Source organism: Geospiza fortis, unplaced genomic scaffold (assembly GCF_000277835.1).
Source record: "Geospiza fortis unplaced genomic scaffold, GeoFor_1.0 scaffold206, whole genome shotgun sequence".
Taxonomy (NCBI): Eukaryota; Metazoa; Chordata; class Aves; order Passeriformes; family Thraupidae; genus Geospiza; species Geospiza fortis.
Window position 1 is genome coordinate 1,647,540 of NW_005054311.1, and position 21,989 is coordinate 1,669,528.

The 21,989-nt window shown below is 39.6% G+C and overlaps 1 protein-coding gene and 1 long non-coding RNA gene across 2 annotated transcripts in view; both read left to right on the forward strand.

Moving 5' to 3' along the window:
- Window positions 1–10,116, forward strand: part of FHOD3 (formin homology 2 domain containing 3) — a 334,937-nt gene extending 324,821 nt beyond the window's left edge. The window contains exon 29 of the mRNA XM_031055632.1: window positions 7,021–10,116. Coding sequence (XP_030911492.1) covers window positions 7,021–7,103 — 83 coding nt within the window. The 3' untranslated portion in view covers window positions 7,104–10,116. The remainder of the gene's footprint in view (window positions 1–7,020) is intronic.
- An 83-nt stretch (window positions 10,117–10,199) lies between these two features.
- On the forward strand, window positions 10,200–12,933 carry LOC115947729. The gene is made up of 2 exons (XR_004081581.1): window positions 10,200–11,346; window positions 11,596–12,933. It is a non-coding gene; the product is annotated as an uncharacterized LOC115947729 (long non-coding RNA).
- The last annotated feature ends 9,056 nt before the right edge of the window (window positions 12,934–21,989 follow it).

A 21,989-nucleotide genomic window follows, 5' to 3' on the forward strand; every position in this document is an offset into this window, starting at 1 on the left:
CATTGACATTTTCTATATAAATACCATTATGCTACACAGTTTTTCAACTTTTTCAACTGTAGTTCTGTAGGAAGAAGAAATAACTTTACTCCATTTGTTTGCATCTTACAGGACATACAAATTGTTTTCACTTTTGCCAGTTTGCCATTCACTGCATCAGTGAATTCATCTGTATTGTCCTCTGATTTCATTTAAATTGATATCTTTTACAGGTAAAGGCTTTTGAATTCTTGTCACAGGATTCATTCCCAAAAGTAGGATTCCTAAGTTTTAAGTATCTAAGAAAATGGGGATAGTTGATTTGCACACCATTAATCCGAAGTTGATAGGATATGTATTTTGTTTTCTTTCTCTCAGTATTAAAGTAAGTTACAAATGTTTCTCCGGTCAGTAATTTATGCCTTATTTTCATCATCCTTCCTTCCTGAAAGATCATGTCTTTCAGCATCCTAGTAAGAACTCGGCAGCAGTGAATTGCTGGCTGACAAAATCACTGAGTTCTTCTGGAAAGCCTCATCTGAGAAGGAGAGAAGGCAGAGAGGTACAGGGAGGCTTTCATGCTGCCTTTCTGAAGAGGTGCAGCAAACAAACACCATCTCCTGTGTGGCTTTCCAGAGCAGGGCGCTGCCACCGCTGCCAAAGGGAGCCCTCTGCTGCCACCAAGGAGATTAGCAGGAGGAGCTGGGAAGGCAGGGATTTGCTTGGACACGAATGTCAGGAGTATTTGGAGGGAAGTCTCTCTTAAAAGAAGAAGAAAAATGTTTCACAAAAAGCTATTTTGCATTTATCTTGTCCCAGCACTGTGGTCAAGAAAAAAATGTATATGTGGCTTTCTCTAGGCAGAATAACACCATCTGATTAGGGAATTTACAAGATTGTTTTGATCACAGTTATTTTTCATCTGATGGGCTCATAGAGAAGATGCCTTTTACTGTTTTATTCCCCAGCGTGGATTCGTAATGGGAATAATTAATTTGCATTCCACAGAGTCCAGGTGCTCAAGCTTGGTCACACTCCTCTGCTAAGTCACTCTCCAAGAGACATCTCTATGTTCAGAGCCTGATAAATACCCTTAGTGAGTCATTTTAAAATTCCAAATGACAGGTAAAGGCTGCAGGCCTTAAGCATTTACAGTAAATTATTTACTTTTTGTGTAACATCTCCTGTCTTTTCCCAACCTGTGCATATTTAATGCACAGTCTGGTCTTGAAAATAGTGTATAGTGACGCAGTCATGACTCACTGTATACTCAGTCATGCAGCCTTGGTTGCTGGTGAGCTTTATACTGTTGATACTTTACCTGTTATTAGTAGAATCACTTCTGACTGGTGAAATTAAGTGGGAGAAATTATGAGAGGTGGGAGCAGGATTGCTTTTAGTAGTAACTCTTCATAGTGGAATTCATGTAAATGAAGGGGATTTTGTCACAGAAGGCTTTCAAGGAAGGAGTTAAATCTTTTCTGCCCTACTGTTGGGACTGTGTAAATGATGATCTGTGAAATACATAAAGTTGGAGGCTTTAACAGTTTCAACTACATGTTAGATATTACTTTGAAAACACATATGCTCTTCATATGCAGCCTAGGTTCTCTAAAGCAATGTTACTTTTTGTTCCCTATAATATAAGCCACCTGGAGATGAAAAAAGCAAATTTAGCTTTCCTTATAAAGTGCCAGTTTGTCCTTTCCTGCTGCTAGACTCCTCTTTATCTCACAGCCACCATAAGTAACACCCAAAGGTGCTGTGACCTACTGGATTATCTTGCTAGGAGAGACTTGTGCCCTCTATGAAGTGCTGACAGGACTCAAAGCAAAGCTGCAGAATAATAATGCATAACAATATGTTGGTTCTGAGAGCTTTCTATATGGCTGACCCAGACGAAGACCACATTTCAGTTGTCTGTACTACTTCAGAGAAGTGTGTGATACACTCCAAAAATTGACCCACAAATCTCTGTAAGAAAATTGCTACGCAAAATGTTACAGCATTTCTATGAAGCATTTAGGCTTACTCATATTAAGCAATGATATATGCATAATTAAACATAACTTATACAGACAGTGGCATAAAAATATGGCAAGGATTAACATAAGAAAATAGGAGCAAGGCTGTATGGATTGAACTTTTGAGTTGGAAATTGCCATTGCTGGACTCACTGTAATAAAGTCCAAAACAATATGTTAAATGTAAATATATGAAAACATAGACTTAAGAGTGCAAGCTGTATGTGGATAGGTAACAGAAAAAAAACCCTAAAATACATTAAATGAAATGAGATTATGGAGCTGGCCTGTATTGTCTCTTATATTCTGCCCTTTTTGCTGTCCTCATTGTGTAATTTACACCATGTGGAATTTTCTTCATTCCAAATCAGCAACTTGCTGCTTTACCTTTGCAGCTGGGATCGAGGGAAAATTCTGTGGCTGCCACATCTTTGTAGCAGGAAAAGCACTCATTCTGTGACTGCTGAGCAGAATGGTCGCATCTATTCTGCCTTACAAGTGACTCACTCTACAAATGTAGACACACATGCCAAAAGCCATTGCAAATGCAAGAATAAATGCTGCCAGCCAGACTGATCTTTACTCTTTGTTGAATCTTAAAAAAAAAAAAAGTATGGCAAGAGAAAATTAGAAGTGCTATTTGCTCTTTAAAGAAACAACCAAACCCTAGATAATTATGTTCTCTGACCAAGAGAGAAGTTATACTTCAGGAATTAGTCTTTTTAAAAACTGTTCCAGCATAAAGCAAGGGCTGTGTGTCTCTGTAGATTTTGACCCAACAGGCAGAGTCAAAGTCATTGAGTTCATCCTAAGCACACTGCATTGTGCCAGAATATCAAATAGAATTCTAGATTTCATGATTAATAAAGAATATCATACACTCTAACCCCAGAAAAACAACATTTAGTTTCTTGGTTATGGGATCTCAGCAGGCTTTGCTTGTGACAAGAGTAAAAGTTATTTTCTCTCTGTGTTATGTTTCTTTAGCAAATGTTTTAAAAATTGCCCAAAGAACCTAAAAGGTCATTTGAAAGTCTTATTTTTATTGTCACTGCCTCCAAAATGCATTCCATAACTCAGTTTAATGTGATCTGCAGCAGGCCAAGAGTTTTACAAGCCAAGATATTATGTCTAGTCCAGTTAGAAGCATGACAAAGTTCAGTGAAGCAGGGAGGGTGAAGACCTAGGTTGAGAAATGTAATTTTGCATTGTCTATAAAACATGGAAGGAAAATATCTCCCTGCATTCAGTTTTGATGACAGAACATGTTCATGACCTAAGGTAGAGGAGCCCTACCAAGCTTTATGAGGAAATAGACAAATGACTGAGGACACTGTGTAACAGAATGTCAAGACAGGTTCACCCACCTCCCACAGCAGTTTTTGCTCCTGTAGATAACTCAGCCTTCTTCTGGTTTCATCACCCACAAGCCTTTATATTCAACAAATCAGTGCAGAAATAGTGGGGCTGGAACTTGTGTTACTATGTATGCTGCGCCCATCCACTGTAAAGATACAGATGAGGAAATGTACTGTAATTTCTGCATAGTAGATACAACTTTTATCAAAGAGACCTTTTATTAAACTACTTTCATCTCCCTAAGTACAGAATACTTGAAACACTAAGTGGCTTTGTTTGTGTCATACTGGCCTGTTGCATTGTAGGTTTAAGAATTCCCTCATTTGAGTCTGGACCATGGTTCTGTCAGCTGTTATCCTTCCAGTTGCCTATTGATAGTGGACAGCTTTAATCTTGCCAGTAGCCACAGAATATTGCAGTATTTGGCCCCACATGCTTAGTTTATACAAGTCAGCAGCCATCAGTTTTTATGGGAATCATTCTGTCACTGAAAATATTCTTCGCATCTTTGCTTTTTATTATTTTCTTGACAATCTCATTATGACTACAAAAATTCTGCATTGTTTGGAGCTTTGTTTTTTTCCTCTGTTTTTTCTTTTTTCCTGCTGGAAATTTCCTGCTTAATACCTTGAGTCGCTGTAATATTTTAAACCCAAGTTATCATTCTCTGTATTAAAGGAGAGCTAAGTTAGAACCTAGCTGTAATTTTGTTTAATTACAGCTGCATATGTCCCAGCAATTCATTGAATATTGCCATTCCTACTTGTTTTGCAGTGGCACAAAATATGCAAGTGTGAGGCTGGGTTCCAGAATTCTTGTGTGAATCATACGGCAAACCCAGAAAAGGACATTCGTCTTTACTGCCTGCTACATACAGGATTTCTTTCCTTCAGTCATCAAAGGGTTAAAACAAAAAGATGTCAGTCTAATACTTTAGTATGTTTGATAGGTAGGCATCTGGAGATTCAGAGACTTACCTTGTTTAACATAAAGAAGACTACTTGCTTTTCCATGAAGATAGTTTCTTCCATGGTATTTTAGCTCCTAATTATGGTTTCTGAATATAAACTCCTGTAGTTTACTTCAAAGAAGCCTATATATTATTGTAGATCCATTTGGCTTTTCCTAGTAAACTAGTAATTGTCTTACTCAGGCTGATGGAGGAATGTAGCTACTGTGTTCTGCTTGGCAGAATTTACAGAGGCCCTAATTTTCTTTTCAATTGTTAGATAGAGTCTCAGCTCAATTATTTGTGCAGTAGCAATTGTACTGACCTAACAAAGGTTGTTCCAGATTTATCTTATCATAAATAGGAGCAGAAATTAGCTTAGTCTGATACCTAACCAGTGTTAGCAGAGTACATCAGTTCCTGTGAAATGTTTACAAACAGGAATAACAACTTGTTCTCTTCCTGTCTGACAAGAAAAAAATAGCTTTGTTTTACAGTAGTTACTGTGCTTAGTTTGAAAATGTGGGTGAGTGACTGTGGTCTGAGAGAGTTGAGGATATGTGTGAGAGTAGTCCTGAATGCATTTGGTTTGACACTTCCACAGAAGTGCCTAAAACATGGAAATTCATTCCACATTTGATTTTCCAGTTCATTTTTGCATCAGTGGGAAGATAAAATGTCATCTAGACAGCCACCCTGGGAAAGTTTGGTCCCCTGTGTTTTTTAGCATGACACTGTTGTCTGGTGGCCAAACAAGCTACGGTCCATGTTTGGCTGTTGATGTTACAGAGGGTAAAGAAAAAAGCATTCAGAGGAGAGTCAGTGTAGGCAGCTAAGCAGGCGAAATACACAGGGAAATCTTTGGGTTTAATATGAAAGAAATGTTTCTACTGCTCTTCCACTGCACTCCTCATACAGTTCATTTTGATATAGAAATAAGGATTGGGTGATTCACTGAGACCTTAAGATCCTAAGGTATTCCACAGCATATGTCTAGAAATTACCACTTACCACCATGGACATTTTGCATATCAAATCTGAGAAGCCAGAAAGAATGCCAGTGATAAAAACTGACTCAAAAATCCTGTTGGCTGTTCTTTACCAAGGAGACCAGAGCATTTTCTGAAGTTTATTTCTCTCCTGGTACTACTTTTTGGTCTTTTTAAACTTAGTTTTGGCAGTTTCATTTAACCTTGCAGTGCTTTAAGCTAAGCGTTGGTAAACTTGGGAGATGTTGCTGATCAGTACTGTAGGAAAAACTGGGTATCCTAAAAAGGCTCTCATGCAGCCCCTGGTGGTGTTTAATAATACAAATAATCTAGGAGAAAGGAGTGAGCTTTGGAAAAATGTTTACAAGTGAGGGTTTGATAATGGAGGAACTAGAAATGTGGCATTCCCAGCTCATTTGATTAACATCAGTATCTGATGAAAGTGATTTGATAATCAGAAATAGACCCCACTCATTCAACCTGCATGGTATCAAATGTTCAGATATGCCATATTCTTCCTTTATCTTATCCCCTTGTTTTCTATGCCAATCCATTCCCTTCTCTCACTCCTGATCAACCGTTGAGTGTGACCACCCAGTTTCAGTTACATGGACTGAATATCTCACTAAATGAGAGACCTTAATTGTGCTAAATGATGCAAGAGCTCCTTGACCACTCTTTGCAATTGGTTTCTTTAAGATTAATTTCCCCTAGAGTTCACTGTTTCTAGGCTCCAAATGTATTCTGTTCAATATTAAGTCACTGTTTATGCTTTGCATGAAGCTTGAACTTCTCAGTGTGCATTTTGTACTTGAAGAACGTTAAAGTGTGAACACCTCATTTGTGTCTTGAATTAAAGCCCATCCACCTGAAAACCAAAGCACCAGTAAAACTAGGAGGACGCTGATGCTCAATGTGTGCAGTCACAGTCACTTGTTTCTGAATAAAAAAGGCAATCACAAATTTTAAAATTCTTGTCAGGGCTAGTGTTCAGAAGACTCTATGGAAAATTAAGAAACAAGATTTTGGCTTAGATTTATCATTTAAATTCAGCTAAAATGCTGCAGACTACCAATAGCAAAGAGGGCACAAATGGCGCTAGGATGGGGGAACATTACAAAGGAAAGGGGAGCATGTATGAAAACAGTCATTTTAATGATTTAAATCAACTATAAAGTAGTTATTTTTATCGTCTTTTAACTTTGGTTGAGGGAGAGAGTTTTAAAAATTAAAAGATTCTCAAAGGATTTAATAGTGATAAATTCAATAGATCCCTATAAAGATCCCAAAGCTCTTTCAAAAAATTCTTATGAAATTATAAAATAATAGGGCAGATGATACTTGCTATGGACTGAAAATCAACTGATACAATTTCAGAGAAAAAGAAATTCTTAAGAAGCTGGGGTATTTTTCCTTAAGACTTTTTGTTGACTAAATGTCAAATGACAAATGTATTTTTGCCTGACTGTTTGGAGTTGCTGTTGATGCTCCCATGAGTTTGGCATACGGCATTACTCAGTGTTTCTGAACTTGAGGCCCTAAATTGATAGCAACTTTTGATTCGATTGAGCTTGCATGTTAACAGGGGATTTTGCAGCTGAAAGTCTTGTGTAATTACTGATTCTAATTGTTTGTATTTTCTCTGTTGTTTTTTGCTTTGTTTTGTTTTGTTTGGGTTTTTTTTTGGTTTTGTCTGCTTTTGGAACTCACGACTGTGCAGTGAGAAGGACACTAAAGAGTGGGCTAACACCAGAAGAAGCCAAAGCACTGGGCCTCATCAGCACTTCTGAGATGCAGGTTTGACATCCCAGAGGTGGCCACAAGAAGAGCCGATCATCTGAAGCACACAGGCTGACAACCCTTCAGCGTGGCATTGGACTGCCAGCCTCCTCTGCTGCTCCCAACATCCCTTCCTCTGTTAGTTCAATTTTAATAAGCAACAAAAAGAAAACCCCACATCCAGGGCAGAAGAAGGGTGTGCCACAGCGCAGCATGACATCCAGACGGTAACTGAGGAAGCATTTGAGTGTCCCTAAGTGAAAGCACATGGCTGCTTTTTCTCCTCTGGTGTGTTGATGTGGGTAGGAGGGGGCTCTCTAAGTTATCTGTCATTATGTGAGCTGTGTTTACGTTGGCTTTCCTTGTGCCCTGTTTTAGTCATTGTAAATGTATGGTGTTTTGTCAATGCAAGGAACAGTCCTTAAAGAGGCAAAATAACTCCTGTTACAGCAACCCATATTTCCCTCAAGCAGATTCATTAAGCAAAGATGCACAGTCTGTGCAACCCTGCGGTTTGTTGGGTATTTTATTATTTTGCCTCCAAAGAATGTAAAAATGTATGTGTACCTTTGTATATGTACAGAATGAATGTGTGGACATGTGTGCATGTATCTGTACATATGCAGTCATGGTGTGAAATCATGCTTTTGCTGAAGCCAGCTGGACCATGATTTTCACTGTGGGGCCTTACTGTTCCACCTGGACAGGAGGAAAAGAATGTCTTTTTTGCAGGAACTCAGTGTTGTTCAGTGTGACTCACCCTGTGGGGCAGGCCATGGCCTGCAATACAAGTGGAGAGTTTAGGATACTGAATTCATGTGCATTAATGCACACCCACACTGTACATAGCAGCATGCACACAGAGGAGAGAACACAATTCCCCCCTCTTGTTGAGCTGTGGTTGTACTCTGCATTTGTACAGTCTCAGAGAGATCTACGTCAGCAATTTTACATGCTCGATAAATGCATTTGGATGCTAAGATCAAGAAGTTTTGTTCACTTGCCTGTGCCCTTCATGCTGCTTTTCTCTGCTGCAAGATAACGTGGTGGTGATTTTATTTCAATTTCATGAATCTGAATATGAAATAGCCCTGCTAAAAAGCCTGCTGTGTTTTTGCTGTTCTTTACTGGTTTTTTGTGATTATCCTTGATACCAGTGGAGTGAGTACTACAGTAAACAGCTCCAATATATTTGCCCTTATCTCACAGTTTTATAACTGACTTTTATAACTGCCCTCAGCATGTTTGAAGAACCTTTAGTCAACCCATCTGCCTTTAAGTGGAGGACATGTACAGCAGTGAAGATTAATTGAACAGTCACCCCAGCCAGTGAACTGCAAACTGCAAACAACAATAACATAAAGGGAACTTTTTAAGCCAAAGTCTGTATATGTCCAATAGATCCTCAAGGATGCACAAGATTGTCTCTTTCCATTGCCTTAGCTTCTCAGATTAAGGGTATGTCTGCACAGCAGTAACAACTAAGACTTTCTTCAAGCTGGTTAACTGAGGAGCTGCAGCAGTTTAGTCATGGTAACAGGGTTCCATTTTGGCTGCAAAACATTCTTGGAAAATAGAGTTAAATAATAATCTGTGCTGGGGTCCTAATGCCATAGCAATGTTGCTTCTGGCACCCAGGCTAGGTCAGGTATTTCAGATTATTCTACTCTGCTCTCTTTAAGGACAGGATAGTCAGTGGAGATTGTTCAAGAGAGTTGAACCAAACACAATAAAACTCTGAAACCATGGTCATCCATCACATTGCACTGAGCACAGCATCCAAGTGATGGCAGAGCCAGGTAGGTGGCAACGCTGCAGAGAGACCTGTGGCTGAACATCCTACCTATGCTGTCCACACTCTTGATTGTAACATTTCATTCTTTGTCTGCTGATGCCTTGAATCTCCCATAGAATAAAAAGTCATTAATGAGCAATGGTTCTTAAGAACAGCATTGAGTTTGATGTGGTTTTCCCCTCAATTTGTTAAAAAACCAATTTTACAAGTAGACAGGAGGTGGTAGTTGGGTAATCAATACAATATGTTGTGTGTTTGAAGGCTATGGAAAGGAAGGAGCTGGTTAGGAAACAAAATGGCATATAACTAATTTCACTGTAAAATAGGCAAGACCTATGAGCATCTGGATTTTAAAGTGGATCTTTATGTGCTGCTCACCACTATGGACTTTTAAAATCTTGCTTAAGGATGCTTAGAACAAAGAACTGAAGGTAATGGGGGTTCGTGGAGGTGTTTGAAGTCTGAAAGAAGAGGAAGACACCCTGAATGTAAATTGTCATGTTGAACTGTCCTACTTGCTAAGTGATAAAAAAACCAAAAATGCAACAAAGTACATTTATGCTGTCAGAGATTCTATATTTGATTGGAGGTAGAAAAATCAAACAAGTCTTTAAAAATTAATATTTTAATTAAAATATGCTGAATGTGCAAAATTCGTGACCACTTGGCTGTTGGTGGCCACTTTCGAACAGGGAACAAATTTGTATTTCATTTAAGCATAGTACAGTATCTGTCTCTGAGACATGCCATAGCTGGTGAATTACTAATGGTTGGGCAGATGTATTTTCCAAATTGTGCAAAAATTGCACAAAACTTTATATGCTCCTTACCAAGGAGAACATTAAGTATGGGGAATAATAGAGGTTGGGATAGGTTCAGTGAAAAAAAAAGGTGGTTTCTTTCAGATTCTCTGGATGTGTCTTACGTGTGAAGCAGATTCTTCCTTTTCTGTTCTTCCATGGCATTTGTTTTTTGGTTTGTGCTCTCTATCTGTAAAACTGACAGCAAATTTTCTGAGGAATAACTTGGTCTTGCTTATGCATTAGTATACAATCAGATCAATTCCACTGTCCTCACCATTTATTGCAACAAGATGATCAGACACAGTGTAGCACAGTAACTACAGGATTTCCTGTAACTACAGATTTCCATGTTGGTTCCTGATAAAAAAGACCAACTAATCTGTAAGGGGGCAGTATTTCCTCCAGAGTGCCAGCATGCCCTGATTATGGGAATAACATTTCTTCCCCTTCATCTGGATGCAGGTGGATTCAATCCAATTCAAGTGGATTGCAGATGAAGTGGAGGAATTTTTCCCCTTCATCTAACTAGTGGATTGCAGATGAAGTGGAGGAATTCATTATATCTGTATGCCTCCCTCTGTCTAGTGAGGTTATAACCTTCAGGTTTTGAGCTGCTGCCTGCCCTTCCATGATTGGAAGAGCCCACCATAAGGATGTAACTCTTGGTTTAAGACAAGTTTTGTGTGAGATATGGATTGCTTTCTGACAAATATAAAAATCTTGGATACACAACGTAGTAACACATGTTCCCATTTCTCACTCAGAGATCCATGAAGGCTGTTTTTAAACACTTGCAGCCATAATAACTACCTCTCTTCCCTTTCCAATAGATATGGTCAGCTGCCGATGCAGTGCCCAGAGCACTGTGTCTGCTTGACTGCCACCATAAAGCCTTCCTGATCCAGATGCTGAGGTAAGCTTTAGCACATGAAATAACATGAAAGGGAAGCTATCCTAATTTTCTTTCATCTCACTTGATGTTTAAAAATGCTTTCTATAATCTCACTCCCAAGTGGAGACAATGCTCAGTAGCAGTTGCAGTGAAGAAACCCCCAGGGAATGCTTGTGTGCCACACTCAAGAGTAAAAGATCCCTCACAAAAGTTAAATTCATCACTCTTCACTTTTCAGTCAGGCCAGGCACCAGATTCATGGATTCCAGATGTTTTATAGCCCCTTGGCTGCTATGTATGACCTTTCTGTTTGATAGCTCCTTGTCCATAATCCAAAATCAACAACAAAAAAAAAGGTGGCTTAATGAGGATCTTTCTTTCTCCCTTAAATACTGGAAGTAGCTTCAAACATGGTTTTAAAAATACGTTTCTTTTTCTCTTTTGACACCCTTTTTTAGTGAATCTTTGCAGTGGTTGATTCTGTCAACAAAATAACACATCAGTTTTGTAGATAAACAAGAATTTGACTTTAGCGTAATGGATCCTCACATATCAATATAAAGATATGAGTTATTGTCCCAATTTAACAGAAATTTTGAGTCAGTCATGATGTGAGTGAACAGCAAGGGCCTCCTGTAAGGTTCCACAGGACAGCACCTTAAATCCCTGGTGTGCTGTGCTCCAGATGTACCCTGGCCAACCCTAAAAGCCATTGAGAAGTTACATTTGAGGACTTCAACAACCACCGCAATGTCCAGAGGCACAATGCCATTGTAGGTGCAGGAATGGTTCCTTTTGTCAAACACCTGCCCTGCAGCAGCCTCCCTGGGGATGTAACCACAGCAAGTGGCTGTCCAAAAGGCTTTGGAAGCCATGTGGCTGAGGGCAGTTGTCTGTGTTCAGGTTCACTGTGCAGCTGTAGCTATTGCAATGCTTTGATTTCACAGAGATGAAATGGGAACAAGGAGCCAGCCCACCAGTTTCACATCCCTCATCCTTCCTCCTTCCACTGCAGCTCATGGGCAGGTGCACGCACTGCCTGCCTCTATCCAAAGGATGCACGGGGACATGGTGTTAGGCAGAAGCAGGAGCATATTCCTCTCTCCTTTTCACTTCTGTAGCTCACTGCACATGTTCTAATCCTCCCATTACCTTCAAGGCAGGCTCAGTGTGCACTGGTGGGCAGCCTGACCCCAGGACACAGCTGGATGTGGCTCTGTGCTTGCAGCAACAGGATGCAAGAAACACTTGTTTAAGCTGGAAGGGATATGAATGTTGATGTTCCTCTGGAGGAGAAACTGCCAGGTACTTGCAGGCTCTGAAAGAAAATAAACTGAAGTGGTTTTGAATGAGAAAATGCTTGGTTGTAGGCAACCATTGAAAACCATTCACAAACATTTGAACAGCATGTAAGGCCCACCTTCCTTTGCTTCAACTGGGGCAGCAACTGGCTCAATTGGCATTTCAGATGTGACCCCAGGAAGTTTTTGGCAAGCAGTTTAATAGTTACATAGCAAGGAGTTTCAGAGATGTATAGTTTGAAGTTTATGCCAAAAAAAAAAATTCTAATTAGTCCCATTTCACATTGAGTGGCAGATAGAGATATATTTTGTTTAATCACTATCTAATACAGAGGCTTCTGTGAAAGAAAAGGTTTATTTGTAGCATTGGATACATTTCTCCTTTTTAAAGACTGTCTTTGCGCATATAGTGTCCTTTTTTTGTGAGCTGGGAATTGTAAAAAAATGTAAAGTAGAAGAGGACGTGTTTCTTAGACAAGGGAGAAATACTGTAAAATTGTGTAAATGTCACTACTCATGTTTTTCCATGTTCTGTGTAGCATAGTGTAAAATAGGCTCTCCAGCAGTGTTATTCTGTGAATTGTAATTTAAAAAACAAGCCATGCATGGTCAGAGATATTATCTACAGGTCCTTTTGGTTGAGTATTTGGATTTGTTTGTTGTTTTCTCATTTTAGATGAATTCATTCTGTGTTAAATTTAATTGTCCATGAAAATGCATTTTTGTTTCTGTTCTATTTCATAAAGAACTTGAATTACTCTTTTAAGATTTTATTACACACGAAGCTCACCTACCATTTGTATTGATCCTTCAGAAGCTGTGTCACATTTAGTGTAAACTAGGGGGGATTTTATTTTTATCTGCCTCTTCTCCCCCCACTCTTCCCACTTAACTGTCTGGAAAGATCCAATCACACCCTATTTTTTTTTCTGTGCCATGCAGGGTCAATATGGAAAACTGACTGCAGACCAGTGTCCAAAAGTTCTTGATATAAGTAGTTAAAAAGCTCACCTCTACAGCATTATGTAAACACATCTTGCAATAAAGCTTTATAAAGCACTGACTGGGCTGGTTCTGGTTTTGTTGATGAAGCCAATCATGGGAGCTTGGGTGGAAAATGGATGGGAAGGAGGGTCATGAATTGTTTTTCTTCATATCCCCCATGTGCCTGCAATGCCATCATGTGGACATCAAAACAGCTACCAGTAAGCCATCTGAGTGATCATAAAAAGCTGGTATTTTACACCTAGTTCCACAGTTTGAGCCTAATTCCTAGTGTTGAGACAGGAAAGTGAAAATGTGTCTCTGGTTCTCCGGGCTTTCAGTACTCCAGCCCTACAAATCCTCACTTAAACATACATGGGAGTATGGAGCTTGGAGTTGGCTCCTGCCTAAAAAATACTCTGTGCACAGAGCACACAGCGCACAGGTATGGGATTTGCAGAAGCAAACATCAATAAGATGAAAGACAACCTCTATGTGGAGAAGCTTTTGACATTGCCTCTGCATCAAGATGTGAAACACTGTCCCTGGCAGAGCTTCAGAGCTGTAAAGGTGGCCTGTAAACAAGACTTGCCTTCAACTTGGCTGAAATACTCTTCATGCATCGTTGTGGAATGAATTTTTCTGGTGGCTGCCTATGAGCATGCCTGGAGAGGCAGTGATCTTGCAGTTTTCTCTCTTTGCTGGTCTCTGATGCTTTCTTTTACTGCTGTTTCCCAGCACTGGAGAGAGGCTGAGTTGACAAACGTGGCTTCCCTGCCCCTACAGAAGTTGAGCTGAGCTCTGCCTGAGGGTTCAATAAATATGGTGACAAGGGGGTCAGAGTGACTTGTAGGAACTCAAAATGCTCAGACTTCCACTGCTAGTCCTGGGAAAAAGTAACTCACAATTGCTCTTTTGAGTTGTACTTGTAATGAGGTCAAAATATATTATTCAAAGACAGCTGCACATGTTCATAGCACCCTGGAAAATAAAGTAGGTTGACAGAGAGTCTGAGAGAGAATTCTCACCTGTGGTTTCTGAGATTGTAGGAGCTGATATACAGGGTAGGTATGTAAGCCTTCCTCCTTTTTAATTAGTTTTTAAAGTTATTTCAAATTAAAAGGTGCTTTTTGGGATATGGCTGCATCCCTGAAAGAGCTGCTTAGCATTCCAGATGCACTGGTGTAAAGTCTAGGGGATGAAAGGCTACTAGCCAGAAATGTGGTAATGCTTTTTAAAATAAATATATAAACCAAGTTTATTGGCCAGACACTTTTCTTTTCTATCACAGCATATCCATTAGCAGTTCTAAATTCCAGATGTGCACTGACAATGCGTACATATATTTTTCAGACCTGGTGCCCAGTCAGAACTCATTTGTTGTCACAGAGAAGCCTCTGGCCTGTAGTCAGGGTATGAGTAAGTATGCAGATTATCCATTACAAAGCTGCATGCCCTGGTTTATAAACCCTTCAAAACAGTTTGAGAACACACAACTAAAGAAACAAAAAAACAAACAATTTTTCCTATCATAACTTCTCCAAGTTTTCTGATGGGAATGCAGTTTGGAAAAGGGAGAGGGCTGTTCTCAAAGCTTCACCTCTTGCGAGTTTCTCTGCAGGAAATGAAGAATGATGCCTGTATTGGCATGGCTCTGATGAGACAGACCTCTGCTGGGAAATCCCAAAAGGGACACAGCCTACATGAAGTGTCATGCCAGTGAGGGCCTCTCCACAGCTTTTTCTGAGTGAATTTTGAGTAGGAGCAGGACTCATCCATCTGGAGAGGTATTCTGCTCAAAAATACTGATTTCTCAGTTTCCAAGATTAGGAGTCCAATTCTCTCCAACACCAACCTCTCTCCCACTGCTGCCCCAAGCCTGCTCTCTTGCTTGAGCCAATCCCAGAGCCTGTAATTTGTTATGTATCTGCAAAACACCATGGAGCATGTCACTGTACAGAAGATTTGTACCAGCACTGGGGAGGGTGAGGCTCTTTGAGTGTCCCAGGACACATCCATGGGCATATCCTGCTCTATAATTGGTGTTATAATGAGCAGAAATGCTTTAAGCATGTGCCAAAATCTTGCAAAGAGATTTGTAGCGCTCTCTTGGTGAGTGTTCAGATCCTTCTGCCTAGAAAACAGACTGGTCTTGACTTCTGTACATCTTCTCCTTTGTTTGTTCCATACTTAATAAAAGAAGAACAGCAGTTAACAAGCAACAAAGGAAATTAACTGTCAGTGAAATCCACAGTACTCAAAACTGGACAAACTTGAAGGCAAAGGTGAGTCAAAGCCGTGTCATAGCCTCCAGTAAACATTTGCTCGTTCCATCTGAAGGCAGCATTAGCCAAGCCTATCTTGGAAGAGCTCTGCATTTGCTTTACAGCCCTGGTTTGAAATCTTATCCCTGGTACAGGGAGCAGAAAGCTCTGCCAGAGCCTGGCAGGGCTCAGGTGAGGGGCCAGCAGGTGACAAAGGGTCTGGAATAGATCCACCTCTGGAGTATATCCACCACGGTAAAGGCATGCACCATGACTGCCTGTTGGGTGTAAATATGTGTACTATGGACCTTGGAGTAACCTGGGAAAACACATTTCTCCCAGGAATCAGAAAGCTTCAGCAGGGTAAAAATTCTCTTTTTTAATAAAGCAATGAAGTACTGAGACTTTTGAACAAGATCTCAAAAAAATGAATCCTCCTTCCATCATTGTCCAGGCTTCCTATAAACATGCACTGGGAGGCTTAAATAATCTTGGCAAGATATAGCAAAGGAAAATTATTGTTAAAAAGAGGCCCTGGATATTGTTTCAACAAACTTTTTCCTCACATAAACTTACGGAAAATTATTGACCTCACAGTAAAGTCAAGAAAGAAGGAAACTCTTCTTATAAAATGTCAAGATACATTTTTGAATGTGGACTAGACTGCCTTCACACAGGTCTGTCTGGAACACCTCCTAGATGTACTGCATTAATTATGGGGAGCAACGGCTGCACAGGTTAATAAAAAAAAAAAAAACTAAATAATCCCTGTATCAACAGTTCTGATCTAAATAAAACTAGCTGTGAGTGTAATGATAAAGTATATTGGAAATCAGGCAATAGTGACCAAAGCCAAATGAAAATTTGATGATATTGGCTCTGTGAGCAGTGCAACGAGCCTGATGGACATCAGCAAGCCTGAATCAAGCCCCCAAAGATAACTATTACAATGTTAAGCTAGACAGAAAATTGAATTTCTTCTCTGGCAAAAAAGGCCCTAAATCACTTTAACCTCACCAGTAACACTGGGGAATTCTCTTTCAAGAATGGACAGCACACCATAGCCTGAAAATAAAGAGTGAATCCTTGTTTTCAGAGAAATTATCTCAAATGTGTTCAGATTACAAGTATGTGGGACAAAACACAGTTAGCATCCAAAATTATATGGTCTGGAAATTCTGCATCTTTTTAGAAGCCAAAACACTACAAAATCTGAAAACAAAACCACCTGAAGCAGCCAGGTGCCTTTTTTTTTTTTTCTTTTACTATTGACTGTGACAACCAGTAAATTTCCTCACAGGAAAACAAAGTTTCAGTAGAAACTCTTTTACTGTTACAAAATTTTTACTATTTCTTTACAGAAAGACACTGGTAGACAGTTTAATAGAAACTAACAAGTTTAAGTTTAAGGCTGGTCTTAAGAACTCTGAGAAGTTTCTTGCTAATCAATTTTGCTTAAGGTAAATAGTTACTTCTCCAAATCTGCATCCTCCATGCAAAGCTAACTTCCACCATCTTTAGGTTTTCTTAGTTTTCTATGATAGGAATGACTTATCTGGCACACATAATGATGAGCAAATACCTTACTATTTGCTAATATCCTAGAAATCTTTCTAGAGGTAATCAGGATATTTATAAAGTTGTGATTACTTGATATTAGTTAATCTGAGAGTGGACCTTACATTATGGTATGTAACAGATAAATATCCATATTTTCAAATATCTCTCAGCAGCATTACATAATTTATTCTTCTGTCACACCTCAAGAGAATTTTTGAATATGCAAGTGGATTCTATAATCTGGTAACTTCTTATCTTGACTTCAGAGCATATTTTTTCAGGGTGAGAAGAAAAGGAGATGGTAATATGTGTGGTTTAACTTTGGAGATTATTTATTGGTAGAGGAGATTGACACTATTAGAAAGTAGCAGGGTTTACTGCTCTTTGTATCTTTCAGAGCATGGCTCTCCAAACAACGAGGCCAGAGATCTAAACACACTGGGATATGAATTTCCTGAAGAATGATCAGCGCCTATTTCTTACACATTCTTAGCGTAAGAAATCTTCTACAATCTCTTGTACAATCACAACTTCTTATGTGTTTGGACATCAGAAGTTGACATGGTCCCAGTAAAGGGGAACACTAGGGTGCATATGAAAATAACACTCCATCAAAGAGCACTTTCCGTGGCAGAAAGGATACAGGGAAAGAAGGTATTTGGGTAACAGAAAGGAAATCCAAAATTGACAGTATAGCTTAAAAAGAAACAAAGTCAAGGACAAGATTCTTATTTTGATATACAGGCAAACCCAACAAAGAAAAGCGCAAAGATCATTTTAGCAACAGCTCTTCAAGCATTGGACTAAATGAAGCCCAAGTGCAGCAGTGAGTTGGAAGGCTGGGAAGGGGACATTTAGCTTAATGTGCAAGGTAGAAAGGCTTACTTGTAGAGAAGTTTTGTATTAAACTACATGAAAAGAAGAAGGGGATTGATTATGACCTCTGTCATTATAAGGAGGGAGGGACAGTTTGTATGTACACAGGGAGAAGATAAGAAAGGGGACATCACACAGGCTGCTAAGTGGATTTGCCTTAACAGACTATCTAACCTGTTTTAAGAATTTTATAATTACCAAGATTTCTTTTTTGAGGTGAGCAAAAAATGTAAGTGCAACATAAATGAGGCATGACTCCAAAAAAAGGAGCTGCTCTGGGCCTTGCTGCCTTGAGACAATCACAAATTCAGTGTGTGTCAGTGAGGGCATCACCCCTTGTTGGGCCATAATAAAATCCTAACTGGAGAAAATGGGATAATCCATGGTTCTGCTGGTGTTGCACCTCTGTCTGTGTCAGGAGTTTGTATTCCTCAGGCTTTGAGAGGCTGGACTCTGCTGAGCATCATCAGCTTCATGGCCTGTGACTCCCTTTGTCATTATCTATATTGAAGCAGCAGAGGACAGAGAAAAGGCCAGAAATTCTCCCTTGTAACAGATACTCTTCTCTTTTCCTTGCATCAAGTAGCCTTAGGGATCCTTCAGGTAACATTTTGTACCCTCAGATGGCTAAAAAAGGATACAGTGCAACTGGAATTGGTGAGAACAAGTTGGAGGCTGCAGACAAGATGCCAAAGAGCCTTTTGGCCCCAGCAAGAGGGCACGGAGAGCCCTCTCATCTTAGCTGGGGGTTGAATATTGTGGAGATGGCTACAGTGTGCTTTAAATTGGACCAGATCTTGGTAAGAAGTATTTCAGTACACACCTAGGAGGATTTAGCAAATGTAGCTCCCCTAAGTAAGCAGAAGTTAGAGCGGGATTATGTTAGTGGTTCTGGATGCTCAGGGAAATGTGCTGTTGATCACTCCCCTTGTAGCCAGGGATCTCACTCACAGAACCTTCAGTCAAACCTGGGGTTGTTGTCTATGTCAGTCACTCTTTATACACCCTGAAGAAGGTTTTCTCTCTTACTAAAGCATTTGGGTCAGCAGACACAGGCAAAGTTTAATGCAATTCATCCCCAGCTGCCAAATCTGATCAGAGGAAATAGGAAGATGACAGTCAAGAAGCTCTGTGGTCTCCCTAAGTCAGACTGTTAGCAGCTTAACTTTCTCCTTGGCAGTTAAAAGGGTGTAATTGTGGAGAGAAAGCAGGCTTGCTTGTAGAAAATATGTACGTTTTCTGCATATAAGGACCATAATTTGCTGGAAACTCTTAAAAAATCTTTACTGAAGGCATACTGTTTCTGACAACATTGCCATCTCTGCAGTATTTAAGGGTAGTTTTCTTACAAAGTCAGAGACCAAAGAGAATAAGTCCTTGAGAAATGTTTCTAAGTCCAGGTAGGAAATGTTGGCTTTCTCTTTCATCAGTTTAAAGGTTCCAGTTACTCATCATCATATGTCACTGTTTCTGTCAGTTCTTTATTTTTTTTTGGCACTAGGTTCCAGGAATGCATTGCAAGTGATCTATAAGTTTCCTTGTGTGGTCCCTGACACCAGAGTGCTGACCCAAGAGTAAGAAGAGGCTCCTCAGAGCAGAACCCTGACAACATCCCATTTGCCAACTAATACCACTGTGGTCTTATTCTGTGTTTCCTTCCTGGGGCCCAGAAACAAGTAACCACAGGGTGAAACACTCATTTTTTAATGTCATCTTCATATCTACTACAGAAGCTACTGCTAGCAAGTGAGGGAGACAAATAAGCTCATGTTCTCCTCTAGTTCATGCCAAAAATATTCTGACTTTATTCTATGATTACTGGCACAGAAAATGTAAGAGGTTTTGAAAAGGAGAACTTCAATGTGAGAGTTATAAAAAACTCATAATGTCAAAGGGAAGGAGGTAAAATTTGCAGTGATGGACAGGACATGATGGCACTCATACGATGATGCATTATAGAATCCAGTCTGCAAAATCAAAGCATGGAGTTGGAATTTCTTGATGAGGAAAATAAAACCAGCAGTCTTTGTAAAGGTGATTAGTCTTGGTGAACCTCCTGGAAAAAAAAAGGAAGAAAGAAAATTCACTTTTTTAAGATATAGAGGTAATAGATGGGTAGGCTAAGCAAATCTTGATATAAGGAATCAAATTTGCTTGGGTAAAGGAATAATTACTTATTATCTACAGTTTGTTTATTGTAATATCTTCACTGGGAATTTAAGACCTAGAAAAGTGAAGCTGGAATAGTAAAAGTCAAATCGATAAGTCTGTGAGCCTTACTAGAGGGAGACTGTTGAAATCCAGTAAAAAAATCAAGACAATTTAGAAAATTATAGAAAACACTTGTACTTCAGAAAGATTATAGGGTGCCACTGCTAATATCAATACTCATGGTAAGAGTTCAGTAATGCTCAGTAAAAGGGAGTTTAAAACAAAATGCTCTGATGTGGTGCTTTTGGACTGTTAATGGATGCATGATATTTGGATAGGTGATGGATTAAATTTTGTAGGCAATTATGTACACTCATCTCTGTGGACTTGGCAGATAGGCAGAAAACAGAACTTGAATTTGTTACTTCTTTAGTCTGATATAATTATATTTTCTTACTTCTATGAGCCACAGGTGTAAGTTTGACCTCACAGCACAAACTGAAGGAGAAGAGACTTTCTTCCTTTTACTTTGAACATTAGACATCTTTGCAATTTGGAGCTCTAAGCGCATTTCAGAGTAGACTGTAGTACCACTGGATACAGAATTGTTTCTGTAACACTTAGTCAGGGTTGCTTACCAAGAGTTTGATGTTGAACCAGACCAAAGGATGCTTGTGTTCAGAACAGCTGCAGGATAAAACAGCACTTTGCCACAGCCACAAGGAATAGAGGCAATCTTTCCTTGTTCCCATTATAAAACGTGAATGCAATCTCAGTGCACAAATGTCTGAAACTCCTTGGCTGTCAGTAAAGCCTGTGTTATTCTTAAGTGGATTTTCAACAACAGATACTTCTGAGACGTTTTGAATTTGTAGCCCATAATAGCAAATGACTTCTTGAAAAATACATAAGCCTTGAGAGCAGTCCTGTCAACATTTTAAATGTGGCAACCAATGAATACACACTCTTAACTAAGAGGAGTGTGGTTGCAGGATAACTGCCTTGTAGCAGTTTGTGTTTTCAAAGTCTTTACTTATACTTGGCAGAAATTGCATTATCCACAGTTTTGGAAAGAACTTTTGGCTGAAGTTACTGGCTGTGATAAACCTTGTGCATATAGTTATGCCCAAAGTAGAATTGGCATTGACATAGACCACAAGTCCTTGGAGAGATTTTTTTTTTTAAATTATCATAGTATTCCTCCCTGTGTCACCTCTGAAGTTTTAAAGTTGGTGTATGAGTCTACAAAATATCACTGCCATCTAAAATGTGTGTCTTTTACATTACAATGGACTGATCCATGATGTCAGGTGGAGTAGTTGCAACTCCCACAATTTCATTGGGTGTAAACAAGGGATTTAGTATTTATTTATTGTCCAGTTGCATCTCAGTACAATGTGCCAATGACAGTTTGCCCAGATGTTCATGCAGTGGAGCAGAAATGGAAAAGAAACAAAAAAAAAAACAAAAACAAAAACAAAAAAAAAAACCAAAAAACACAAAGAACCAAACCAAACCCAGCCTGACCAAACCCAGTAATTCTAGAAGGTAGTCCTGAAAACTGCCCCAGGGATTTTGCATGGGGGACTTCCCACTGCATTATACTGCACATTTGATTAGCTTCTCATGAAGGAGGGTTCTGAAATGCAGAGCTGATGCCACCCCTCACACAGGTGCCAGGACAGCTCAAGTCACCCAGACATCACCTGCAGCACCACCCACTAAAGACATGCAAGAGCACTTAGATAAAGAGGCTTTATGAAGCTGAAAAGCATCTTTCATTCGGTGTGACGTGCTCTCTCTATGCTGCAGATCATATCTTGGCCAGGACAAGCAGGGAACCAAATTTTTCTCTGCTTTTATTTGAGTAGCTCTCCAAAATCTGAGGAAAGTAGAGAACGTGTCTGAAGAAAGTCCTTAACTAGTGCCTTTAGAGCACGAAAAGCCCAGCTCAGAACAGGTAATCATCATCTGGCTTAATCGAGTATTGTTATTTTCACCTCCTCAACCTGTAACATATGCCAGCAGATGATCTGCATGCATAAAAACACCCTTGTAAACAGGCATCAGCCATGTGGGACTTGTTTAAATGAACTTATTTCCTATGAATGAACTGAATTCCTACAGAACACATTAATTATATCACTGTCTTTGAAGACTTCCAGCTGCTTAAATGCCATATTAATTTTTCCATTTAGTTTCTGGGGGATTTGCAGAAGCCTGCTGTAGTCCAGTGTGTTAACCCCCTTACCCTCCCTGACTCCTGCACAGTTTGGATTCCTGC